Source organism: Cibotium barometz, chromosome 28, assembly GCF_041138505.1.
Source record: "Cibotium barometz isolate CiBa-2024 chromosome 28, ASM4113850v1, whole genome shotgun sequence".
Taxonomy (NCBI): Eukaryota; Viridiplantae; Streptophyta; class Polypodiopsida; order Cyatheales; family Cibotiaceae; genus Cibotium; species Cibotium barometz.
In genome coordinates, this window is record NC_141073.1 from 4,993,431 (window position 1) to 5,018,588 (window position 25,158).

At 40.6% G+C, this 25,158-nt stretch overlaps 1 protein-coding gene and 1 pseudogene across 3 annotated transcripts in view; both read left to right on the plus strand.

Annotated features, from left to right (window-relative positions):
• Positions 1 to 5,779, plus strand: part of LOC147622407 (uncharacterized) — a 70,116-nt gene extending 64,337 nt beyond the window's left edge. Inside the window, exons 3-4 of one of the 3 annotated variants that reach the window (XR_015269439.1) lie at positions 1,282 to 1,464; positions 2,496 to 2,872. Coding sequence is in view for 2 of the 3 variants with exons in the window: in XM_086821963.1 (XP_086678089.1) it covers positions 4,727 to 4,946 (220 nt within the window). In the remaining variant the exon portion in view is untranslated. Of the gene's footprint in view, positions 1 to 1,281; positions 1,465 to 2,495; positions 2,873 to 4,726 lie in introns of those variants that run through there. The other 2 variants (XM_086821963.1, XM_086821964.1) reach the window with 2 other exon arrangements.
• A 1,727-nt stretch (positions 5,780 to 7,506) lies between these two features.
• LOC147622409 (polyubiquitin 11-like) lies at positions 7,507 to 8,809 on the plus strand (annotated as a pseudogene).
• The last annotated feature ends 16,349 nt before the right edge of the window (positions 8,810 to 25,158 follow it).

Sequence of the window (25,158 nt, forward strand, 5' to 3'; positions counted from 1 at the left end):
ATAGGTCCACACAAGTCAATGTGTACCAACTCCAAAGGTTTTGAAGCCCGCCTGGAAGCCTGCTTCGGAAAAGATTCCCTGTGCTGCTTACCACGAATGCAAGAACTACAGCGTCCTTGCTTGCTGCCAACATTTGGCAAGCCAACCACCATCTGGTCCCGGAAAGCTCGCCGCAGTGCATCCACATTCAAGTGGCCAAACCGAAAGTGCCACAAATCACCAATCTGAGAATCTGTCAAAGAGGAGAGTGCGGAGAGTTTGTATATACCATTCTCCACGTCGCCTTCCCCGACAACCTCGCCAGTCTCGCGGTCCCGTAGAGCAACAGAATGCTCCTCAAACTGCACCTGGAAGCCAGTCTTGCACACCTCATGCACTAACAACAGATGAAAACCAAGTGCGGGGACATAAAGAACACGAGAGGAATGCTTTCCCCCTTTGCCATCGGGAATGATCTCCATCCGGCCCTCACTGTGTATCAGTATGGTGGAGTTGTCGCCAATGAAAATGCGCAAACGCTCTTCCTGGTCCAAGAAGGCTATCATTTGTGGTCAAGATCTTATATCAGGCATGCCATGAGAGTTCAGGTCTTGGTGCCATTGTGTCTCCAATGAGCACATGGTGCAGTCTAGAGTCCAAACCACGATGACTATTGAAGGTTTTCAGGCATCTCCACCTCCGCTCCCAAGGGGGGTTTGTTAGGATTCGGAGCCTAATGTGTGTGAACCACCTCTTAAGGTGTGAACACCCTCATATGGGTGATAGGATAAGTGTGCCATGATGGTTAGCAAGTTTCATGCATGCACTTTGTGGGTGAAGCTTAAATGTCTCCTGAGCTGGTGTGACACAGGCTATGATGCTGAAGAGTAAAGGAGTTTGTCTGTGCCACAATGCAGAATGGAGAAGTGGGATGAACTGTGAAATACGGTGGTGGAATATCCCTATTTGACCGATCTGTTGTCATCTCTTAATGCCTCAAATCTTGACCCAAAAATAGCGTATGTAAGGCCCTTATGTCGTACAAACCATGGGCACCAAACCTGCCCATACTAGCTGCCGCGTATGCTGTCAACTAGCTCCCATAGGGTTGCAAAAACTACAGTTTCTCCATGGCTTTTGCAATACAATCCATTACCTCCACAATGATTCTGGTTTGCTCACCATCTTGCTTGAACCAGATCTTCCAAATGTTGTTTATGTACCTAATAGATATGATAAGAATGCCAGTAATTACTTCCCAATAGCGCCTGTTGCATGATTTGCATGCTCCTTCAATTCCAGAAAATCCTCAAATGGTGATCATGGCTGTCCAGGAGGTTACCTTTAATTTGGCATTCAAAAGAAAGGGGCGGTTGAAGATCAGTAAGAAGCAGAGCAGTGTGTTCTTTCAACTGGAGTTCCCAGAGTCATTGGTGCATGCATTTGGCAATCCATCAATTCGAGAGGGGGGCAGGGAATGTGGTGGTAAGAGTATCCTCAAACTCAAGAAGCATGCTGTTTGATGAGAGCCATCCCTACCTTCATTGCGGCTGTATTAGAAGGTCATGCTATCTGGTCAGCCACAGGTCTAGCTAGGAAGAGGGTGGCGCATATCCTAAAGCCAATACTCAAATGGGGAATGACTGATTAGGGTCATAGATGACAAGTGGTGTTTGGACACCAGCACTATATTTTAGGAACAGTCTTTGGGCCCATCCTTGAGTACAGGTTGAGCTGGGCAAAATTTGAGTGCTTGATTGCGTTCATTTGTCAAGGCGATAAAGCAAGCAATTAGATTTAAACCTTTTTACACACTCACACTACATTGGATACCCTCTCCCAGAGAGATCGATGGCTCTTGAGACCTGGAGAGACCACTCATCAGCTACACATACCCATCACCCGCTTTAAGATTATGGAAAACAGGAATCAGGATAGACAAGGCTTCATGTTTGGGTGATACACCAGAGCCAAGACTTCCCGGTATGTCTTCCACATGTGCTCATTACACTTTTTGCACAGGCTACCACTTGTGAGTAGGGGTAAAATTCACAGTTTAGGGATAGATTATGCAGTTTTGGTGATGGTCACAATCATCTTAGTTACAAAACAAGTCATCCAATGCAGAGATGCAGTTTGAATGATGGTCACTTAATGTCCCTAGGGTCGAGTCGGCGTCTGCCTACCATGAGGCAGAGACTGATGGCTGGTTTAGATTGACCTGCTACTGTCCCAAGGGATATCCATGATTGGAAGAAGCTTATTATTAGAGCTTTTGACCAGAGGACATATGGTCATTATACGTAGTAGGTAACCCTCACTATGTGCACACTCTTGGTCTCTAGTGACACCGTGTGGCGTCTATAACCATGTTTTCACCCTCTAGTTGCTTAACGGGTTTTTCTTACACGCCAATGTTCATGATGAACTACCAGTGTCCCAGACCTTTATGATTTATTTGTAAGGGGTTTTTCTTGTCCTATGAACTAAAGTTCTTGAAACTGGTGCCTTGGCAGGTAACTAAACAAAGCTATTTTAACTCCAAAGATCCTGGTCAGAGCTGTCAAATGTTGCTGCCCGAAGCTAGTGAACGGGTCTGCATTTTTTGATTATAGTCTCTCAAAAAGATGCTGCATTTCTGTGATCCTCAATTGAAGCCGAGTCCATTCAAAATCGGGAAAACAAGCTTTCAACAAAGGAGGCGACATATATAATGTAGTCACCTAGTGTTAGTTTATTTTGGTTTAATTTGACCAATGTGTCATAGGAAGGGTTAGAAATTGTATGGCAATTCATGTTTTAATTACCTTGAACCTTAAAGAAATCGACAAATTGTACCAAAAAAGTAGTCATTGCGTTTTGCGAAAATCAGTTTTAAGAGTCTTTTTGCTTATATTACTGTTTTGAGTAGCCCCATTGCTTTCTATATTATTGTTTACCCATTTCTAACTATATAATATTGATGTATGTTGTCAGATGCATACCTTTGAAGTTTAAATATATGCAGTTTCTACAAAAGAGTAAGATTGTTAAGGGTACACCTTATTCCAACTGTTCCCTTACTTGCAAGATAAAACTTAAATCAGTTTTTTGGTGATTTTAATGACTCCATTAAATCAGTTTCTGTGTAGAGCTTTTTATTCTTTGAATAGGTGTCCATGTTCGTTCAAAAATCAAGATGCTACATAGCAATCATAAGCGGGTATTAGATTATGGTTAGATTAAGAGCAAGGAAAAAAAACATTTTTTTTTCTTGCAATTTAAACTTGGGTGTATAATATAATTTTTGAAAACCTATGAACTATTTTGTCGAGTACACTTTTGCAGCTCCTGCACAATCGATATCCGCATGCCAGCACAGCCAAGCATGTGTGGTTCGTGTGGCAGGCCACTAAAAGCCGCGGTGATACGCGGAGGGTGTTATCAGCAGAGCCTCTTATGAGGAGGAACTCATCGGGGTGCATGTCCAAGCAAAGGACCGCCAGGGAATGGTCGCACTGCAGCGTCTCCTGCACTTCCATGAAGTGAGCTGCCGCATTGCGAGCTTCTCCTCCACGCCAGGATCCGCCTATCGGACCCTCCAGAATAGAGGTGCATACAATCACGACTCAACGTCAATGCGTTCACCGCCGAATCTTGCCCTTCCAAAGCGACCACCATGGCGTGCCTGCTCTTCTCTTGCTGCTTCTGGCCGCCAGCTCCACACTTCGATGGACTTGTCTGCAGTCCATCCTGAGCTCCCTTTATCATGGCGTTGATGGTGTCATGAAAGACTCCTTGCGCATTGCCTGTGGCCAAGCAAATGACTCGACCCCCAGGTGCAATGGGGGGTCTTTTGCTTATTCTTGAAGCTGCTGCCCTCGGGCTCTCTCCGTCCCAGCCACCGACCTGGGGTGTCTGCATCACCATGCTGCACCAGCCCTCCCGAACGATTTGGGGGGGGGGGGGGGGGGGGACCCTGATCGTACATGGTGGACCTGCTCCCTTTAACGATGGGCGCCTCCACCCTTCTTAGCTGTTCCAGCCTCCCCAAACGATGGGGGGCTTCCACCCTTCTTGGCTGTTCCAGCCCTCCCAGACGATGGGGGGCTGCACCCTGTGCTTCCGCTTCAGGCCACTGCCCTGGGGCCTATATCATGCCCAAAACTGATACCCCCTCTGCGGCCCTCTCTGCAGCAACCAGCCCCCTTAATCGATGGGGGGCTCCACGTACCTGCTGCCACAAGCGCGCCTCTGATGGCGTCAATCATGTGGCTTCCTCTGCAACGTCTGGCCCTCGCCCTCTCCAACGACGGGTGGTTGAGGTCCATGGACCAGCTGCTCCAGTCTCATCATTCGCAGTCTCCCCTCCATATCTTTGGGGGATATCTGCATCTCATGGAGATGCTGGACCCCATGCAGTAGGTCCCATTCCTCCAGCAGCCCCCTTGTCTCCATGTGAAGGAGATCATGCCCACAAAAGCCTCTGACTCACCATGCACATGGTTTGTTTTTATGGCTGTTCTAACCCATCCAACATCTGTTGCTGCAGACATGTCACATCCCAATCCAGCCACTTGAGTATCTCGGGGCCCTTCAACCCACATGCGGCCAGCCGAATATGTTCTATGCACACCCAGGCTTCTACAATCAACTCCATCCGATCTCTGCCTTTCAGAAAAGAGGGAGAAATTGGTGAGATCTCTTATTTTGTTTCCTTATTTGGGTTTATTGCCTTATTGGGGTTTCTTTGTTTACTGCACTGCAGAATCTCCTGCCCCAGCTATGAGCTTCACCAAGTCGGCCACATCCAGACTCGTCCATTCCTAAATGGACAACCTTCACAGCCAATCCCCCTCCACACCTTTCGTGCTTTTATTCTCTGGTGGTACTGGTTCTCACCAGAACCTTGGTTTTTGTTGGTTTCCCGTCCTTCATCAAGCATCTTACCCTCGTCTTCGACCTCGCCATTTCTCGGATGCTCATAAGCAAACCGCACCCACGACCGTGCATGAATGTATCACACAAGGGCCACCCATGACCGTCCTATAACAAGAGGGACGGAGGAAGAAGCAACTTGGAAACTTTTAAAAGAAGTGCTTTGTTTCTCTATTGAAAATCATCCACCCTGGAAATAGTGCACACAATTTTATATGACTAGATCTTCCAGCTTCTTGCTCACCTTACTTTTCAAACCCGTGCTATGTCCTTAAAAAATGTAGGTGCTATTTTCAGAGTAGAAAAACTCATTATTGATTGCTGCTACGAGTCTCCAATTAGATCCATGGAATCTTCCTTTGTCATTCCATCTGACAAGCCCAAATTTTATATTTGTTGGGCATGTAGGGAGAATTATGGGCATGGAGTAATTAGGAAGGAGCTTAGAAACTTTCAAAAGGTATCCACCCTTGGAAGTGTGTACGCTCTTGCATCAAAGATGAACACGACTAAGATGTCTGTTGAAGCTATCGTATGTCAAGGCCCCTGAGTGTGTCATTCCACCTAGAAGGACCAGTGCAAGCATCTGTGACAAAGATCCAACCTTTCAGCATTTTTAACTCTCAAGGAAAATCACACTCATGCCACCAAAAAAATTACGTCAGATCACAAGAGGGTACTATCCTTGCGTTTATGGGGATGGAGGAGGCTTGATGGTATCTTGTAAGCTATGTGGATTAGAGAGTTTTTCATCTAAATAAAACTCCAATACTTCATGGTAATTGTAGAAGAATTAAGTTCTTCTAATCAAGTTTTCTTATCATGGGATCAAATGAGGATGTGCTACCTATGTGAGACATTTATGTAATGTGATGGTAGAAGGATGCGAAAACCTATGCATATGTGGTGAAAATCTTGTTCAGAATGATTATAATTAAGGTGATTTACACACCATGTATGTCACTAGCATTTGCACATCATGATGTGTGCTCATTCTCACAGAGATAAAAAACACTAATGCATTGTTTGTCTTCTTAATTTTGAATTCTTCCACGTCTCCCTCATTGCCCATGATGCAAAGCATGCTTCCAAGTAAAAATAGTGGTTTGTGAATTTAATGACAAGTATGCCAAATGTTGGAGGCCCAAAACAACAATGTTGTGTGGATCTAGAAGTGATCATTCAATAGTTCTTTTAAATCTTCATTTCTTATTTTCCAAATCCCCATGTAAATGATTCATGTTTTGAATAACAAACTCACTCCATAATTGTTTGTGTATTGTATTTTCATGCATAATGCATTCTAAGTTCCACTACAATTTTGCGTCCGCTATTTGTATACGATAGGCTCGAGACACTAAACCACTCACCATTTTTAAAGGCACCCTACATTTGAGCTTTAAAAACTTATACTATCTTACCTTCTACATGGCTTACAATTTTGGTATTATGCATGAATAAGCTAATCTTGGAAGAAATTTTGAATACAAGTTTTTACCTCTTTAACCTCCTTATTTTCATTAACAAGGATCTCAAAACTTCAAAGTTCTAGCATTCTTTGGTGTAAAAAGTTTGATCTTACTTAAATATGGCTTCTTGTATATGAAAAAAGACTCCAACACTCTAATTATCACATGATCATGCTTTGTGTGTGCACACGTGTGTGGATTTATATTAACATATTGCCTTGGACATGATAAAGTTATAGCTTAGCGTTGGCTTAATTGCATGGGTTTACTCCAGTAATGTTTTGAAATTGTGTCGATTATACAATACTATTAGTAATGATCCTATCGTATTAGTAAGCATCAAAATACGTTATAACGTAATCACGTCATTTATATACTGTAGCTATAAAAGTAATTGAACATGCGTGATGATTCTTAGAAGTAAAACTCATAGGAAAACAAAAGAGGGATGTTGATGGTACCATCAACACAATAATATGAAGAGGAAAGAAGTTGCATTTATTTTTCACTATTACCCAAGGTGATACAGTATCTTGGCGTTCTCTTCTTGGGTGTGCAGGGTAGCCCTACGGTTTTGAGATCTATTGGCTAGTCTCCTATCTTCACACTATTAATGTGACCTAGACTAGAGAGGGATGGGATGGTGCCTTTTCCTAAATTCATGCACTATGTGTTGTTTAGTTATTATTGTTTATATATAATAGAAATTACCATTTGCTTAAAATGTCTCTCTTTTTCTTTGTTAGGTGAGGAACACGTTATTTTTTTCAATGCATATGTTGTTTGGTTATTATTTTGTGAAATAAAAGTAATCTTCTTTACAATTAATCTTACGTTTTAAATTTTATTAGAATGCATTATAACTATTCTTTAAAGCTAGTAAGTCAATGGATTTTTAAAGAATAATGATATTTTTATAAAATGTATGGAATTTGTGATTAAAGTTTTTTTTTAAATGAAATTTACAGAGTAAATTAGTGTATATATTTTTTAAGATCTTTTTAGAAAATAAACACCATGTTTACCTTGGGTACCCTAAAATGCTTGCTTTAACCACGTGTGGCTACCCAAATATAGCTAAAAGTAATTTTTATAAAAATTAAAAATAGATTTACATCCGCTTCAATTTCCCCTTTCCGCCATGCAGACCTTCGTCAAGTCCCTCACCAGCAAGACCATCACCTTGGAGGACACCATCGACAACGTTAAGACTAAAATCCAATACATGGAGGGCATCCTGTCCGACCAACAGCGGCTAACCTTCGTCGGGAAAGCAGCTCGAAGATGGCGGAAGCCATACCCTGGAGGTAGAGAGCTCCAACACCATTGACAATGTCACGGCCAAGCTATAAGCAGTCACTTATGAGCGAGGCAATGACGAAGCTATGTGTGCAGCCCAACCTGCAGCGCATGCCATCAGTCCATGTAGAAGATGAGCTCGGCCACGCTTTGCAGCACAATAGCCAGCCGACTGTGAGTAAGGTGTAGCCCGATTGTAGCCCATCTACGTGATGGTGGTGATGGCGGTTTCCTACAGCCAGTTGCATTGCACATGAGCATCCATGGCTCATGCACAAGGAGGGCATCCTGCCCAACCAGTGTCGGCTAATCTTCACAAGGGAAAGCACCTCAAAGATGGTTGAACCCTAGCGACTACATCCAGAAGGAGTCTATCCTCCACCTTGTCTTGTGTCTTCGTGGAGGTATGCAGATCTTCGTCAAAACCTTAACTGGCAAGAACATACCACGGCCAAGCAATAAGCAGTCACTTGTGAGCGAGACGATGAAGAATCTACGTGTGCAACCCGGTCTGTAGCGCACGCTATCACCTTCCACGACTTCATCAAGGAGGAACTTCAGAGAATCTACAAATCTCTTGACTCATACCTGAGCGTTGTTTGAAACATCATCGGGACATGATGATGTTGTAATATAATAACAGTAGTGCGCCCTCTTATTATGTTATTATGTAGAGGTGCATACTTTCACCGTACGAGTTCGGCCGTGCAGTTAAGAAAAATGGTAAATCAAACCTTTGTCCAAAGCTTGTTTTGAGAGAAACTATACCATCGTATATCCTAGCTAGGATAAGATCTATGATGCAGTTAAGATCCAAGACAAGGAAGGTATCGCGCCCGACTAGCAAAAGCTTATCTTTGTCGGAAAGCAATTGGAGGATGACCGCAACCTCGCTGATTACAACATCCAGAAGAAGCCTGGTGCTCCGCCTGCGTGCAAGTATGTAGATCTTTATGAAAACCATGACTGGAAGACTATAACCTTGGAGATTGAGAGCTCAAACACCATTGGCAATGTGAAACAAAAGATCCAGGATCCCGCCCGGCTGATTTTCGACGGAGAACATAGATGGTCACACCCTCGTTGATTATAACATTCAGGAGGATTCCACCCTCCACCTGGTCCTCCGTACGCGTGGAGGCTAGTGACAAGGTTGCTACTGCTGCCTTTCTAGAGACCCAAGGTTTCTTTCTGTTAACGCTTTATAGGTTTCCTGTTTTGTGTATCTGGCCTATGTATATGATCTGTCATACTACTACTTCTGTCATGCATTTGGAACATGTATGAGTTGTGCTTGATCACCACGATATTATGGAGATGTATTGTAAATGTCTCCTCCATCAAACACACGAATTTCTCCTAGTACACACACACACACACACACACACACACACACACACATACACATCATCATCATCAAAACCAAGTGCACTCCATGCTCTGAAGCTTGCAAAACAAGATTGTTTTCTTTTTAATTCTTTTACCATGTTTTGTGTGAGTTCTTGTATAGTATACTTCGTGTAGTGTAGAGCATATTTGAAATGCTCGAATGACTATGAATTTGAGAGCATACTTGGGAGCAATGCTAGACTGATATCCATAATCGATGAGCTTGAAGCCTGTTCTTTTGTTCGATGGGCATTAAAAAGTACCTTGCAAATTAGAAAATGTAAAATTCATTACCACATTTGAAAATGAGCTTCAACACTGAAGGTTTTTTGGTCCACTTTCGATATCAAAAGTGCTATTTGGGAAACGAGGGAAGGGCACATTCTCCTATGTTTATTAAATTTTGGGGAGAACTATGCCAACTCCCCACCATACTTTATGTATGGTTTTCTTTTAAAACTTCACTCACACAAACGAGCACGAAAATCCTATGACTTGATGAATGACATGTAACTCAGATTCAAATGTGGTAATAAATTTGGAATTATCTACCTTGCGATGTTCTCTGAGATCTCTATCGATGTGTCCATCGATTCCTCACATCGAATAAAATCATGCTCGTACAAATGCAAGCCATCAAGAAGATAAGGGTACCCAAGCATTCTAGTTTTCATCAAAGATTGTTGTTATGTTTTAACAAAAAAGTATTTCCTATGCTATTTGATGCTTACCTTCTTTAAAAAGAAAAGAAATTGTTATCGTTTCTTAGAGTCTCTTCAAGGCAAAGAGAAAGACATTCACAACTACCATGATAGAATACATCCTCTAGTTTATTTATGTGATGAAGTTGAATGAGATGTGGTTTATGATCACCAATAAATTAAATAAGTTAAAGGTCAAAGTTATGCAAGATGTCACATTTACAATCCTGTTAACAAAGTTGAGTGGGCATGCAGAGTGAGTGATGTGGCTTGGATGCATGATATCCACAACACCTACTTGTCTAGCCACCCCACAAATATGAAGGGGGATATGGACTCAAAAAGGGCCTCATAAGGAAATCATTAGAGATCTTAAAGCAATGATCAGAGTCCTCAAAAGGGGGATATGGAACCCCCTAGTCCCAACTTTTCCACCCTTATTCACTCCTAGTCTCCCTAATGTTCAACCTCCATTCAACACCACTATCCCATTGACTACTCCCTCGTAGTTTCCCTCTACGCCCGCCCTACCCCTAAACAAGCATTACTAGCATTTCCACCCTAGTTTCCCTCCACCCCATATGTGAAAGTGATTTTCTAATCACTTTCACATATGGGACGTAAAACGATCCCACAAATTAAAATGTTTTATTTTCTCCCCAATTACAATCCTCTCGAAGTCCCCTCCAAGATTGTTAATGATCAACAAGGGTATTTTCTATATGCTTTTTTTTTATAATTAAGCTTGAAGGTATCATCTCTAACTATACAACCTTCAATAATTAAGCTTAAAAATCTCCTCTCTAACTATACAACCTTCAATAACATCAACCAAGTTGCATACCATCACCTCAACTCATGCACATACCTCTCTCTCTCTCTCTCTCTCTCTCTCTCTCTCTCTCTCCACACCATGCAAAGCATTGTGTGCACATACATGTGTGTATAAGTGTGTGAGTGTATTTAGAGAGCGTGCGCAAGTCTTTGTATGTATGCATGTGTGGTAGAGAGTGCACATGTGTTTTATGTGTGTGCATATGGAATTGTTTTATATGTGCATGGATAGAGGGGGTTGTGCACAATGGATTTTATGTGTATTTTCAAATGTGTGAGCGTTGTGTGCACACACATACAAGCACCAACACGTGTGTGCACATGTTGGTGCTTATGTGTGAGGGTTGTGTGCACATGGAAGCATGTATGCACGCAAGTGTGTGTGTGTGTGTGTGTGTGTGTGCATGTGCGATTGTTTTAATTTTTTAATTTTTTATATTTTGTTTTGGTTTTTAGGTTATTAATCATTCTTGGTTGTAGATGTGCATATACGATTGGTACTAGATATGTCTGCACAATTAGTAGGGGTGCTACATTACATACATATAATTAGGGTTTAAGGTTTTTGGCTTACTACTGACATATAATTAGGGTTTAAGGTTTTTGGCTTACTACTGTGTGGTTACACTGAGAAAATGCAAAAATGCCACCACCATTGGCTTACTGGTGCACTTGATTGAACTTTGGCCTTCTAGATGGCAAGTTGGTGTCACGGGTGTGGTGCGCACACAGGAATGTTGTGGGACCATGGTGATGAGCCTTGACATCACCACTTGGGGTTTTGGCACCATGGGTGACTCTTCTACGGCCACCATACACATGGACTTGGTGATACATCCATGGACTCTTCTGACTATCTTTGAAGGTGGTGTCAGCACATGAGTCGAGGTGGAGGCCACCACTACTTTCCACTTGTACTTAATCTTTAGGGATGTTTTATTGGTCTCCACTCAATCTTAATTTTGATGTTTGACAGTATGTTTGTAGAGGCATAGGGGGGCATGAGTTTCTTGACCTTAGAACCCTGATGTAGGGCATTAGGGGAATTTAGAGGTCATTTTTGGGCCTTCTATCATGTTGGAAAATAAAGCTCTTAACAAAGGGGAGAGGGGCTACCATTACAGTAATTTTACTCCAAAAATGAGGGAAATTGAACAAAATAGATAAAGTTCATGGTATTTTTTATTCAAAAGACAAATATAAAATCAATCTTTCTCTCTCCTCATGTTAGAGGTGCTTGATGTGGCTGCTTGCTAACATTTGTGCAAAGAAAACTCTAAAAGCTGAAATTTGACACTTTCCCACCCTTTATTGTATTCAACTTTTCCTAGTAAAAATTTGATAAGCTTCTCCTTTTCTCATTATCAAGTTTATTTTTTCCTTTATTCTTGATGCTTTCTAACCAAAAACTTAGGTACAAGCCATTTCTGTTGCTAACGTATTGCATATGTAGTACCAATGGATCCCTTTGATAATTTGCAAAGGAATTTGGGTTTTACTACAAGAACGGCACAGAAGATCCAATGGTAACAAGATACTCCCTGATCTTGTTTGACCATGCTTTAGGTGCCTGCTTTAAGCCATACAAGGCTTTGCATAACCTACACACACAAAATTTGGGTGTGTATCACTCATAAGTTATAACATGGTTACTTCTTCTTGTTGCAAATCACCATACAAGAAGGCATTCTTTACATGCATTTGATGTAAATACCAACCCTTTGTTGTAGCTATAGTAATGATAGCTCTCATGGTTACCATTCTTGCAAACGGATTGAATGTCTTCTCATAGTCAATGCCATAAGTCTTTCCCGGGGTTTGCTCCTCCAACACCAGAGAACCCGTGCACCAAAGACAGCATGCTCAAGCACCTACATGAGTTCATAGTAGCAGATATGAGCAAGCGTCAGATTACTGCCTCACTTGTCAACTTTCATGTGACATTATGAAACACTAACTTACGGTCCCTAATTTTAAAAGATTTATAGTGCTCTAGGACAGGGTGCAAGTTAAGTGTTGGTTCCTAATTTTCTTCAAATGCCTTAGTTGCAGCTTTTGCTTCCTTCTCATTTTGGGACAAGGTGCAAGTTAGGTGTTGGCTCTTAATTTTCTTCTACAACTTCCACTTCGTTCTCTTTTGGGGCCAACTCTTTGTTCCTTTTCTGCCTAGCCGAATGATTAAGCTTTGGTTTATCAATGACATTGATTTTGGCTATTAACTTAGGAGGACGGTTGCATGCAATACATAACTTTTTGTAATTTCTCTCCCCAGTTGTTAATAAACTTGTAACGTGCATTGAATGCACCAACATACTATAGCCATTGGGCAATAGTTATCCTCTCTTGTAGCCTTTTATTAATGATTGGTGGCATAGCATTTATGTCTCCACTATTTTTGGAGATGAGGAACCTCATCCCTTTCTTCAAATTGGGATTCAATATCAGATTCATACTTACTCCTAGTTTCAGTTTTACTTCCCTTGGTTTCTCTTGATATTGTCGGCTCTTTTTTACACATATTATCTGAGGAGTTGGTATCAATTCTTGCCTCTATTTCAGACTCCTCATCACCATCATTGGTGCTTGTGTCAGAGAAATCCCCCACCAGTGGACTCAAGTTCGCTATAACCAATCCCTTCAACATCAAAACATAGAGCACAAATCATTTGTAATAATGGCACAACCTTTGGAAGCTCTTCACCATTAGGTGTAACCCATGTAGATTCTCTGGTTCCCCAACTATCGATTGTAGCCATCATATGTATCCAATTTAGATCATCTTTAGGGTCAATAGATTATTTTTTAGCACCCCTATAGGATGGTTCCTCCCTACATCAGTCTCTTCTCTGCAAGTATAGCAATATTGCAACAACAAGGCTAAAGAGTGGTGGTGTCCAAATGATTTTCCAAAAGTCCTCCATTACCTATAGGATGAATATGGCTAGCCACAAGATCAACCTTTATGATGGAATTATTTAATTGGAGGTAGACATGGTTCTTAGACCATTCATGCACTCTGTCATGAAGGGGCATCCTAAGATCATCTCATATATGATTCAAGTTGTTTGGAAAATTCCATAACAATGAGAATATGTTTAACCTAATGTTTAAGAACCTTGATCTTTAAATCTCGTAACATCCGACAACAGTCCCATCAACCATCTTTTTCAGAATGATATCTAGGACTTCCAAATGCGGCTTGACCATCTTCTCCTAGCATTTCTCCTAGCATTATGCTCACTCCCACACCACCATCTAGGACTCTCATTTTTGTGATGCCCTTGGCAGTCAGACTGGTAGTAATGCATTGAAATCATCACCTTCAAAGTATTGTCTCAGTTTATTAAGTGGAATAATAACCTTAGATTTGGCATTTTGTTCTTCCATTAGGATTGTTGATTCAGGCATGACTCGAGGTGCCTCCATTAGATAGTGGGCACGTACCTTTGAAATTGTGGTAATCTTACATTAAGTTCTCCATTAAGGAGAGCTCTCATTACTTTAAACAATTCAAGATCTCCACTCAATTGGGTGGTTATCATTGTACTTGTCTATGAGGCCATAAAATCCAACAATTTGGGGATGTTTAGTTGGGAACTCGTCACCTCCTTTCATAGAAAGGTGTTATTAGGATAGGAAAATCCATCTCTCAAGATGATCTTAGGGTTTCCATATGGTAATTGTCCTTTGAACCAGTCAGGGTCAAACTATGTGAGTGGTGGAGGACTCAGTCTCTTCCATGATGACATTGGGCACATCCAAGGGTTTGTGAGTCCCAATAGTAGTCATTAAGGTACTAGGGTGTACACTAACTGAGACTCTCACTTGATTGGGTTTACAATAGTAGTCATTAAGGTACTATGGTGTACAATAACTAAGACTCACTTTCTTGGACTTTCATTAAGGTACTATGGTGTACAATAACTAAGACTCACTTTCTTGGACTTTGATTCTAGCTCCTCTTGTTTTTTAGTAAACTAAATCATGGAGTTCTTGGACTTGCTCAATTTCCTTCTAAGGGTCAGGATAAGAGCCAAGTTTCATTATGTGTGATTTAATTTTAAGAATTACAAGTTCCCTTGGGGTCTCCTTTCTTGTATTTGAGGTTTTGGGTGATATCTCATTGCCAAGTTCAGAATCGGCCCTTGTGTCCAAGGAGTATGAGTCCTCATCCAGGTCCCTAGTGAAGACTGGCTCTCTTGAGGTGTTCTCGGATTTATCTTTTTGGTCTCTTTTGTTTTCCCATTTTTAATTGAATTTTTTCTCCTATGGCCCTTCTTTTTTTTAGAATCTTCTATCAAGGCCGTAGATTTTTTCTTGAGAACATGTTGGTTCTGAGGTTGTAGCCAAGTGATAGCATTCAAAGGTGTGGGATATCTAGATTTTTTGAGATTTGCCTTTGTTTTTAATCTTACACAATCATGTTTACTAGTGTGATTATGGGTCTTGTCAATGTACTTGTCACCCCACAAACTTATTAGGGTAGTCTTTAATGCAATGATCTATGCCACAATAGTTACAAGTAGCTGGTGGCATGTTTGAGGGCATAGCTTGGTTGAGTTGAGGAAAAATTACAAGGTATTCCAAAACTCGATGGGGACCTTGATAGTGGTAACATTGAAGAGGCATTTTCCTCCCCATTGCATTGATGTCCTGGCCCCTTCCCATAGTGGCAAGTTGGTAAACTAGCTTGAATCCCCCTCTCCCATCCACTACATAATATTCCAAATGAAGCTTTGTGGGGTCCTCAAAGAAGAGTGGATGGACTCGACATCCACCTTATATTCTTGGTAATCAGTAGGCTCCTTGAAGCTTACTTGATTAAGGGGATGAAGATCCATGGGGTCCTCAAAGAAGAGTGGAATGGGTTCAAAATCCACCTTATATTATCAAAGTAATCAACACGCTTCTTGAAGCTTACTTGATTAGAAGTATCACCAATGGTGGAGGTGGTTGCGGTCCTAAGACTAGTGAAGGTAATGGTACATTGGGTGCATTATGCACATTTCCCTTTGATAGGAACTATTATGTGGGATGCTCAACCATTGCTTGATTTGTCTCACAAGATAGAGGGCTAGTGTTTGTGGTGATGCCAACAAGGCTAGCTATAAAGCGTGTTTGGTAATCTCAGGCTTCATGACCATAGCACCCATAAAAGCCACAGCTACCATTGTAATGAACCCTTAATATTGGACATTTGTTAGTGCTATGTTCTTGACAACAAATGAAACACGAATGTTCTCTCCTTAGGTATATGTGTTAATTATTTGGAGCTTTGTTGTTCATTTCCTCTTAAAGAGATTTTGAGAAGTCATTCCAAGTAATTTCCACTAAAGAGAAGTCATTCCAAGTAATTTCCACTAAGGTGTTCCCATTAGCTATAGGTTTCATAGTGGTGGTGCTACAACTATACGACTACTTTTGCTGCTACTACTGCAAATAGACTTAGAATCTAAAGCTTTGGCTCTCCTTATCACATCAAGTTATCCTCAAGTTGGATGATGGTATTATAGCTATGATATTCCTCCCAAGTGGTGATACCTCTAATGACCCAAACAATTATAAATATCTTCATGTTTAAGCCTGTGGTGGATGAATTGATCAAGCAGTTGATTGGAGAAGCACTCATGTAGATTACAACAAGAGTCCAAATGCTTGAGATGATTAATAAAATCTCTCACTCATTTATCTTCTTTTGTTTTAGCTTTGTGCAACTGTGAAGCCGTGCTCCATAAAGATCTCCCTCTCACACACAAACTGGTTTAGGAATAACCGTCAAAGACTGGTAAATTTAGAAGTTCTTCAACTCTCAAGGTCCGATACCATTCTCATCAGCCTTGCCATCTAGTGTAAGGCTAAAGTCCTTAGTCTTTGTAAGCTCATTTGTCTCACCTAAGTCCTCACAAACTTGATCAAAGACCTCGAGATGTCTTCTACAATCTGTTTTGTCACTGGATTATAGCATTTGTATGCTTTTCTCTCAAGGCATCACATGCATGTGATGTGTACTCATTACCACCATCTTTCCTCAAACACGATCCATTGACCATACTGTTTTTCCACTAATGCTTTGAAGTCAATGAACTTCCCAAGTGCTTCACTCTTCTCTTTCAAGAAGTAAATCCAAGTCATCTTGCTGTAATTTCATCTCAATAAATGTGACATAATACCTGCAAACCATTGATAGTTGGAGTCTGTGTGCTGAACCCCATATGTCACTGTGAATGATTTCCAATGATCTTTTTCTGATTTGACCATCTTTTGGAAATGGCAACCTTGCTTGCTTCCCAATCTACATGCTTCACATTTATGATTACTACCATCAACCACCAAATATACCTTTTGCTTGCATAGATGTCAGCTTTTGAATATTCACATGCCCAACTCTCTTATGCCAAATATCAATGTCTGGTACAACCCCTTGACTTTTTGAAAGCATGGCAGACTTCAACTCTGGAATGCCTGCACTCAATTTGAACGATCTACCTTCTTTCTCCCCCTTTGCAATTAACTTGCAACCATTTTTGAAGTCCTCAACAAAACAACCATGTTCATTGAATCTGACTTGCATTCCTTGATCCACCATTTGACCAACTAATGCAAGACTCTTTGTAATTGTCGGCACATACAACACATCTAACATGGGTTTTACTCTGCCATCATGCATACGCAATGGCACACTACCAGCATGTGTAATAGGATGTTGAGTATCATCCCCAGGCAACATAGCCCTGATGTGTAGGCGTCATCCTGCCAAACCACTCACCATGGCATGTCATGTGGTTTGACGCTCCAGAATCCATATACCAAATATCATCACTCTCCTTTGTGATGTCATAGTACCTATTACATGTTTCATGGGGGCAAACAAGTGCTCCTTATGTTCTGCATTACTAGATGATGCATAATTGCCATGCTGCACGGAAGTCATTCTGCTTTTTATAACAGTCTTTAGCCATATGTCCCATTTTACCACAATAGTGACACTCAATGCTACTAGCATTCTGTTGTGCGATGTTTTCCATCTCCCCCTGCCTCTAGATACAGATCTTCCTCTAGCATGAGGGTGAAAACCACCACCACCTCTAGCACACGAATGATGGCTGAAAATTCTTTTGAGATTGTGGTGATCGATCCTGCTAGCCACACAACGGCCACCTGCACGTCCTCGTGGAACTGAATCTCCTCCTGCCTCTAGCACCATGATGAGTGAAAAATGCTTGATTCCTTGAATTTTCATTTGTGCTAGATGAGGCACCTATTCCAAGTTTCATCTCTTCCACAATATGCAATGAAATCATCTCATCAAGTGCATCAGCATATTCTTTGATCTCTTGCACATAATCATTTACACATCTATTGCTTCGAGTCACACCATGAATCTTCTACTTCAATTTACATCTTCTTTGGTGCTATAGTCGTATCATACAACTTCACCAAAGTATCCCATGCATCCTTGGGATTTTGTGTGTCCTATATATGGCATAACATGGTGTTTGTAACACATATCCAGAAGTAATGCAACACTTTGAAAGCTCTCTCTATCCAATTTCGATGTGCTGTAAGCTGGGAAGTGTTGCATTCATTTGGGGAACCCTTGGCTCTGCCTCATCGCCTCTCACCAAGTTCCATAGGCCTTTGCCTTTGAGAAAATTTATCATATGATACTTCCAAATGCGGAAGTTGTGCCTATCAAGCTTCTCACCAACAATTTTATTAAGACTCTCACTCATTTTGTTTACCACAATGTTCATTGAGAATTTTCAATAATCAACTTAGACATGTACATGCACACATAAACCTCGACACCAATGCTGTCCACACAGCCCAAAATGCTGAAAACAACCTAGCGCCGCTCAAAAAAAACTATTTGCAAATGCTGAAAACAACCTAGCGCCGCTCAAAAATTCTAAGAAATGCGTCCAAAATACTTTGCAAAAACATTTAATTTTCTCCTATTATGCATATAAGATCATCCACATAGCATTTGAGCTTTTAACTATGTACAAACAATCCACTTTGCCTTGTTGTGACGGGTTTTTTCGAGCTTTCCAATCTTCCAAAACATTGGGAAATGATCAAATCAAGTGTGGACGATATACATTAACATCCACACATCCTCCATGTAGCATATAAACATCATCCGAGCTCACAAAGTGCCAAGTACATGCCAAAAATATCTCTCTGTTTTGGTTGGGAACCTGTAAACTATTAATTATCGGCACTAATCCACTTTCCATTCACTTGATATGCATCCAAATCTTAGGCCCAAGCATTCATTAGCTTTGTATCACTGTGCTCTATCTCCGTATGCAAGGAATTAGCCCAATTTTGAAAGAGGAGAGAGTGATTGCTAATTTAGTGAAGCTCTGTTCACTAATCTCAGTTAACAGCTCTGCTAAACCTATTTAATCCAGCTTTTTTTGCATCATTGCACCCATAGTGCTTGTGGGTTCTATCACAAGATACATACATATGTAGAGTGGTCCAATTGCTAAGCTCATTATGCATGATGTGCATTCATTTGGGCTTGCTTCAATTTTTCTCCTCCAGAGCGGATTTCTACGCTGACTTTTGGCCCCTTTGTTGATGGTTTAATTACTCTACAATGGCATGGTTGAGTGTGGAAAGCATGTGGTATGAGATATGGGACCTTGGCTATACCCTAATCACACCAATGTGCATAGGTTGACCCCCTCCAATGGCTCCAATTTCTTGCATACATCCTCTGTTCTTGTGTAGCTCAAAAACCAAAATTTGACCTCTTTAATATCACAAAGATTTGCTCCAAAATCAAGCAAGGGATTTCATATGCATTGTTATTCCATTCATCAATATGCTAGATACATGTTCCCTTCAACTAATACATGCATTTGTCTCTTCCAATCAAGCTCTCAAGCTTTCCATTAAAGCTTGCAAAAAATAAAATTTTCACTTGCTTTGGGCAACTCAAATCTTGCTTTGCTTGTGTCGAATCACTTGCAATCCACTCAAGGTTGTTTAGCTTTGCTTACCCGTGGTCCTTAGCTTTCAGATCTGTTGAGTAGGGGTGTACTCCCAGCTTCTCTTTGCTCCAAGGTCCAATGGATAGCTCCAAAACAGAAAATTTCCCTCTTCTTTACTCACTCACAAAACCCTAATAGAGAGCACCAGGCTCTAATACCATGATAAAGGATGCGATAGATCACATGTAAAAAAGAAGCCTCCATTAGGCCTGGTTTACCAAAACAGTAAACTTGGCCTCATTTTTAAAACCCTCACACCCGCACACCCTACGGCCCTCGTTTGATCAGGCTTCATGCTAGGACTTCCAACCCATCAATCCTATGCCTGTAGTTCTATAAAGTCTCCATGCCATATAGTGTTGAGTACGTCCTTCGATGGCACCAGGGTCTTCCATAAGTGGCACTGCTACCGAGGAATAGCCACATTGTACTTTGAAAGCTTGTGAATGGTTTGAATGTATCATATTTCTAGTTTTTTCAAGAATGGAGTAGAAAAGAATTAAGGACTATATACTTTGCTACATTATTCTTATTTTATGTTGCATATTCTTGTTATTTTAAGAAATCTATGTTTCATTTTTCTTGTCCTAAAACTGTCTTTTAATTTTTGCAATTCATGTTTCAGTCTTCTGGATTTTCTGTTTTCTATTCATTTTTTATTTTTGCATAGAATTTGGGCATGAAAGTTAATGAATTTGGTTAAATAGACCTGAAAATTGGGTTTTGGGCATGGGGCTTATCCCAAGTTTGACTCCTTACATGGAGAATTTAGGATAAAAACAATGATTAAGGTAGAATTTACAAACCAAATTAATTTTTATGTTTTGCAAGTTTTTTATGTATTTATATTAGTGCTTATAACACAGATTTTCTTGGCTTAATCCTCCTATAATTTGGGCCACATTTTGTTAGCCTTTTTGGCTAGCTGCATTTAGGTCCCAAGTCAAAGAGGGATTCTAGGAAAAATTCGAAATTCTTGACATCACCCCTTTTCAGGTAATCTGTGAAATCAAAATCATAAAAAAATCAAAAAATTAAAAAAAAAAGAAAAGAAAGTTGCTCCTGGTGGGGAAAAAAAGAGTGTATTTTTTGAAATAATGCACGCACAAACTTGCCTATTATAGTTTTTAGGCCATTCGCAACCATTTTGGCATAACCTATATGCAAAAAAATTTACAAATTTCTATAGTAAAGGGACCCACTGGCCAGAAAAAAGCGCATTACCAAAAAAATAATGATAATAAATAAATAAATAAATTCATTAAAAATCCAAAAAAATAAAATATTCTGAAACATTCCCCTAACCCTCTAATAGCCTTTAATGATATGTAGTCGATTTGGGCATGTTTTTAGAGACAAGTTTAGAGGAAACTGTGTTGACCCAATTAGGCTCTTATCAACCCTTTGTCTCGCGACCTTCTTTGGGGACGAGATGCAATGTGGTATAGGGCTGAGACTCTCAACAAGTGTAGCAACACTTTCTCCGATCTTGAATCAATGGAAGGGATACTCAACCAAGGGAGAGAAAACCCCACTCAAGCAATAAATGCTAGACCCGCCAATAACTTGATAGGCTGCATAACCAATTACTTCAGGGGTTCGGCCTTGGCACCCTCTACACCTAACTAAATAGCATATCAATTTAGGGATGAGGGAGTTGAGGTTAGCTCTAGGGCCTTACACATGAGTCCTATTATGCATGTGGAAATCCATGTCCACATGGGACCAATCTTGACGAGCAACCCAATGCCTATAGACACAAACCTTAGCCAAACCTTACTACCACGTGGCAAGACCGAAGAGGAAGTGTCAGAAGTATAAGCCCTAATCCAAGCTACTAGGGCAAAAGAGAAAGAGAGAGCCCAACAATTGTTTAGCATCCCAAAATACACCAACTGTGCAAGCCACCCAAATTGCACCAATTGCCCATGTGATTGACAGCCTAGAGAGTGCCAGACCACATAAATTCATATCCAAGGTGGATATGGGTGTAAGATTCTCATACACATTAGTGTAAACCAAGAGCTAGAGAATTTGATGCAGCCAAGAAACCTTGATGGACCTAGCTATGGGCCCTATTTATAGTGTTAGCTGGCTACAAACCTGCCTTATTTATGGTGTTGGGAGGAAATTAAGAAAGCTGTAAGCTGTCTCTACTTCCACAAACAAGGAAGAGAAACTTCGGATGGTTATGGAACATATTCAGGCTATTGTAGAGCAAGAGAATCACCATAGTCTTGGAATGTATTCAGGTTATTGTGTTGCAAGAGAGGCTTAGACAGGGAATCACCATGGTTATGGAATATATCCAGGCTATTGTAGAGCAAGAGAATCACCATAGTCTTGGAATGTATTCAGGTTATTGAAATTTAAATGGATGGTTAAAAATGGGGCCAAGTTTAATGGAGGTCTCTTTTCTACACGTGTTGGGCATGTGATCTATCGCATCATTGCACATGCAAATCATACAAGGCATACCATGGTTCGTGCATAAACCATGGTTTGGATGGGTTGTGGGATGTGCGTTGGGCCTCTCTGCACCTTCTAGGCTTTTCACCTAGCATTTGTATTGATTTGCATTAACTTCTTTACACCTTCTGCCCAACATTATTCAAGTGATGTAAGCCCCAAATCTCAATCCTATATTGAATATGCAGCACATAAATTGGTGCTTGCCAAAATAAATGCTTGCTTTATTGTTAGATATGGCATGACTAAGAAAACCTTTATGTGCAAAAGAGGAGGGAAAAGTAGACGAGGGATCAAAGAATCCAAGGGAGGTCAAAGCCCTCAAAGTAAGGGATTCTTCTACAAAATGGGAAACATAAAAAATAACTCAAGCATGTCAGTCCCCTATAAACTAGCCTCGAAAAGCGGGGTGAGAAAATGTTGTGGATTTCCCCTATAGCACCAAAATTAACATTACAGAGGTAATTTTTGATCAAACAACAAAAGAGGCGCATTGTGGACACAGAGCAAGAGGAAATGGACAACAAAAGAGGCGCATTGTGGACACAGAGTCAGAGGAGAAAGAGGAGGGAAAAGAAGACGAGGGACATATGGAGCCTATAAAGAATCCAGAGGAGGTCAAAGTACGAGATTCATATACAAAAGGGGAAACATCAAAAAGAACTCAAGCATGTAAGTCCTCTACAAAGTGGCCTTAAAAGCGAGGTGACAAAACCCCTTTTTTCCCTACATCACCAAAAGCATTACATAAGAGGAAATTGCACATCAAACAGCAAAAGAGGCACAATGTGGATAGGAAGCAAGAGGATATGGACAAAGAGTCATAGGAGAAAGCAAAAGAGTCTAAGAAGACTAAAGAGTTGGAAGAGAAAGCCTGGTGCACAAGGGAGATCGACATGCTGTAGCAATAGATAGAGGTGCTAGTCAAACAAGAAGTGGAGGTAAGACAAAAAATGAAGGACCTATTGAATCATGGAGTGCAAGAGGTATGCTTTAATCTACGGTACTTTACATAAATCCCATTAGTTTTGTTTGTCATAGTGAATGAAAATTTTGAATGTTTAGGCGCAAATTAAAGTTTGATTCGAGGATGGGAGGATTGCCCTCCTTTGCCGAGTAGATGAGCATTGCTCGTTGTGTGACGTGCACTTTTTAAAAAGAGCTTTCATGGAGAAATATTTGAAAGCCAAGCATGGCATTACCATAGATGTTCCATGACAAAAGACGGGGCGGCTATGTAAGGAGGAGAGATTTGATCTCAATCCCGAGCGATCCTTGAAATGCTCAAAGGAGTGTTTCTTGGATGTTGAGAGGAAATTTTCCAATAACTATAAGAAGTTTGAAAGAGGGTAGTATGCAAAGCCAGAATCTTGTTGGGACTTTATTCCACATTCATGTGAGCAGTAGGAGGCAGGGATCGAATTTGTAGAGCAGTTTGTGAAGAAACCAAGGATCAAATACACGTCAGATAAGCCCCTAAAATTCAAGATGATTGAAGACAAAATTACTAAGGGCTATACAAATAATATAAGTATATAAAGCATAACATTATCATTGAAAAAATCTTTTTGGCCCTTTGATTCTCAATTTCTTTCTTTTCTATGGTTTGTTTTTTACTAGAGAAGGACAAAGTCCTTGTTAGGTAAATGCAATGGGGATGTTGACCAAGATGAGGGGAATAATGACGACGATGGATGATGTTTAGAATGAGGATCAAGGTGGCCACAATGAGGATGAGAGACATGATGAGTAGGATGCTTGAAGTGATGAGGCGGATCATCTCATGGATCACAAACTCACCTTGATCGTGTGATTAACAATGCATATTGTATATCATTGAGAGCCAATTTTTTAGTGTCACCGATCTCCCTTTCAGACATCTCGAGTCCTAAGGAGACCCCTCTCTATGTCTTTGAAATCAAATATGCACAAATAGATGCATCACAAATGGGAGGTAGCCCTCTCAAGACAAGGCACCAGAACCCACAAACGCAGATGATGCTTTATAACATGTCAAATCATCTTTTGGAAATTTGCATTGTGCATTTTTAGAGTCTATGTTTACTCTAATGGGAGGGCCCTTTAGCTTTGAATTTGTAGCCTCATAGTCCATGTTTCTAGGCTTACTTCTAGTAAAATGTTGGTTTACTTTTGAACTTGGCTTTAATTTAGTAGCCTTATAGTCCAGATTTAGTAGTATAGTCCACGTTCACTTCTGAATGTGGCTTCAAATTTGTAGCCTCAATAGTCCAGGTTTGCTCTCCAGTCCAGGTTTACTAGTAAGATCAAGGTTTACTTCTAAAGTGCAGGTATACTTGTGTAGTTTAGGCCTACTTGTGAAGTCCAGGCTTGTAACTTATGTTGTGGTTGTGTTTACTAGCCTTAAATAGTGTCACCCATAATTTTAGTTCACTGGTAAATGGCTTAATGTAGAATGCACATTATTAACTTGTAGAGAGTTAAAGAGGGTGCCTTGGTCCATTTCAAGTCAAGTGAGCATGGTATATTAGATGTGTGACACAAAGCTTATCCATAGGGTCCTGGGGATGGCATTGCAAAGACTCAAACTATGAACTTGTTTCTATTATAGGCTTCTCTCCTTATTTGCTTGCATTTGTTTACATGTAAATTAATGTTTTGGGTATCTAGCTGTCATTGCTTCTAGGTGGATGGTCAATACTTCACATGTTGATGTATTGAGGAGGGTATCTTTAAAGGCATGGATCTTTCTACCCTTATGTTCATATTTTTACACCCATTGTGCATGCATAAGTACATCCTAGCATCTATGTCTGTTAAGATAATCTTTGTCATTTTGCATATGGTATTTTAATAAAGGATTTCCTACTATATGTAGTGGCCATTGGACCCTCTTTGTACTCAATGAAACAATTTAATAAATTACTTGCATCGCCCAATAAATTCTCCATATTGTATTTTGACTCCCTGTCCATCTAAGATTGTAAAGAATGCCCCCCTCATGTTCAAAGGTATTGAACTCCTCATCTTCATTAGGAACTATGGGGTGATTTGCTTTAAAAGTAACTCCCAATTTAAATGGATAGTGTGATGGACTACGTTGCTAAGCACACAAGT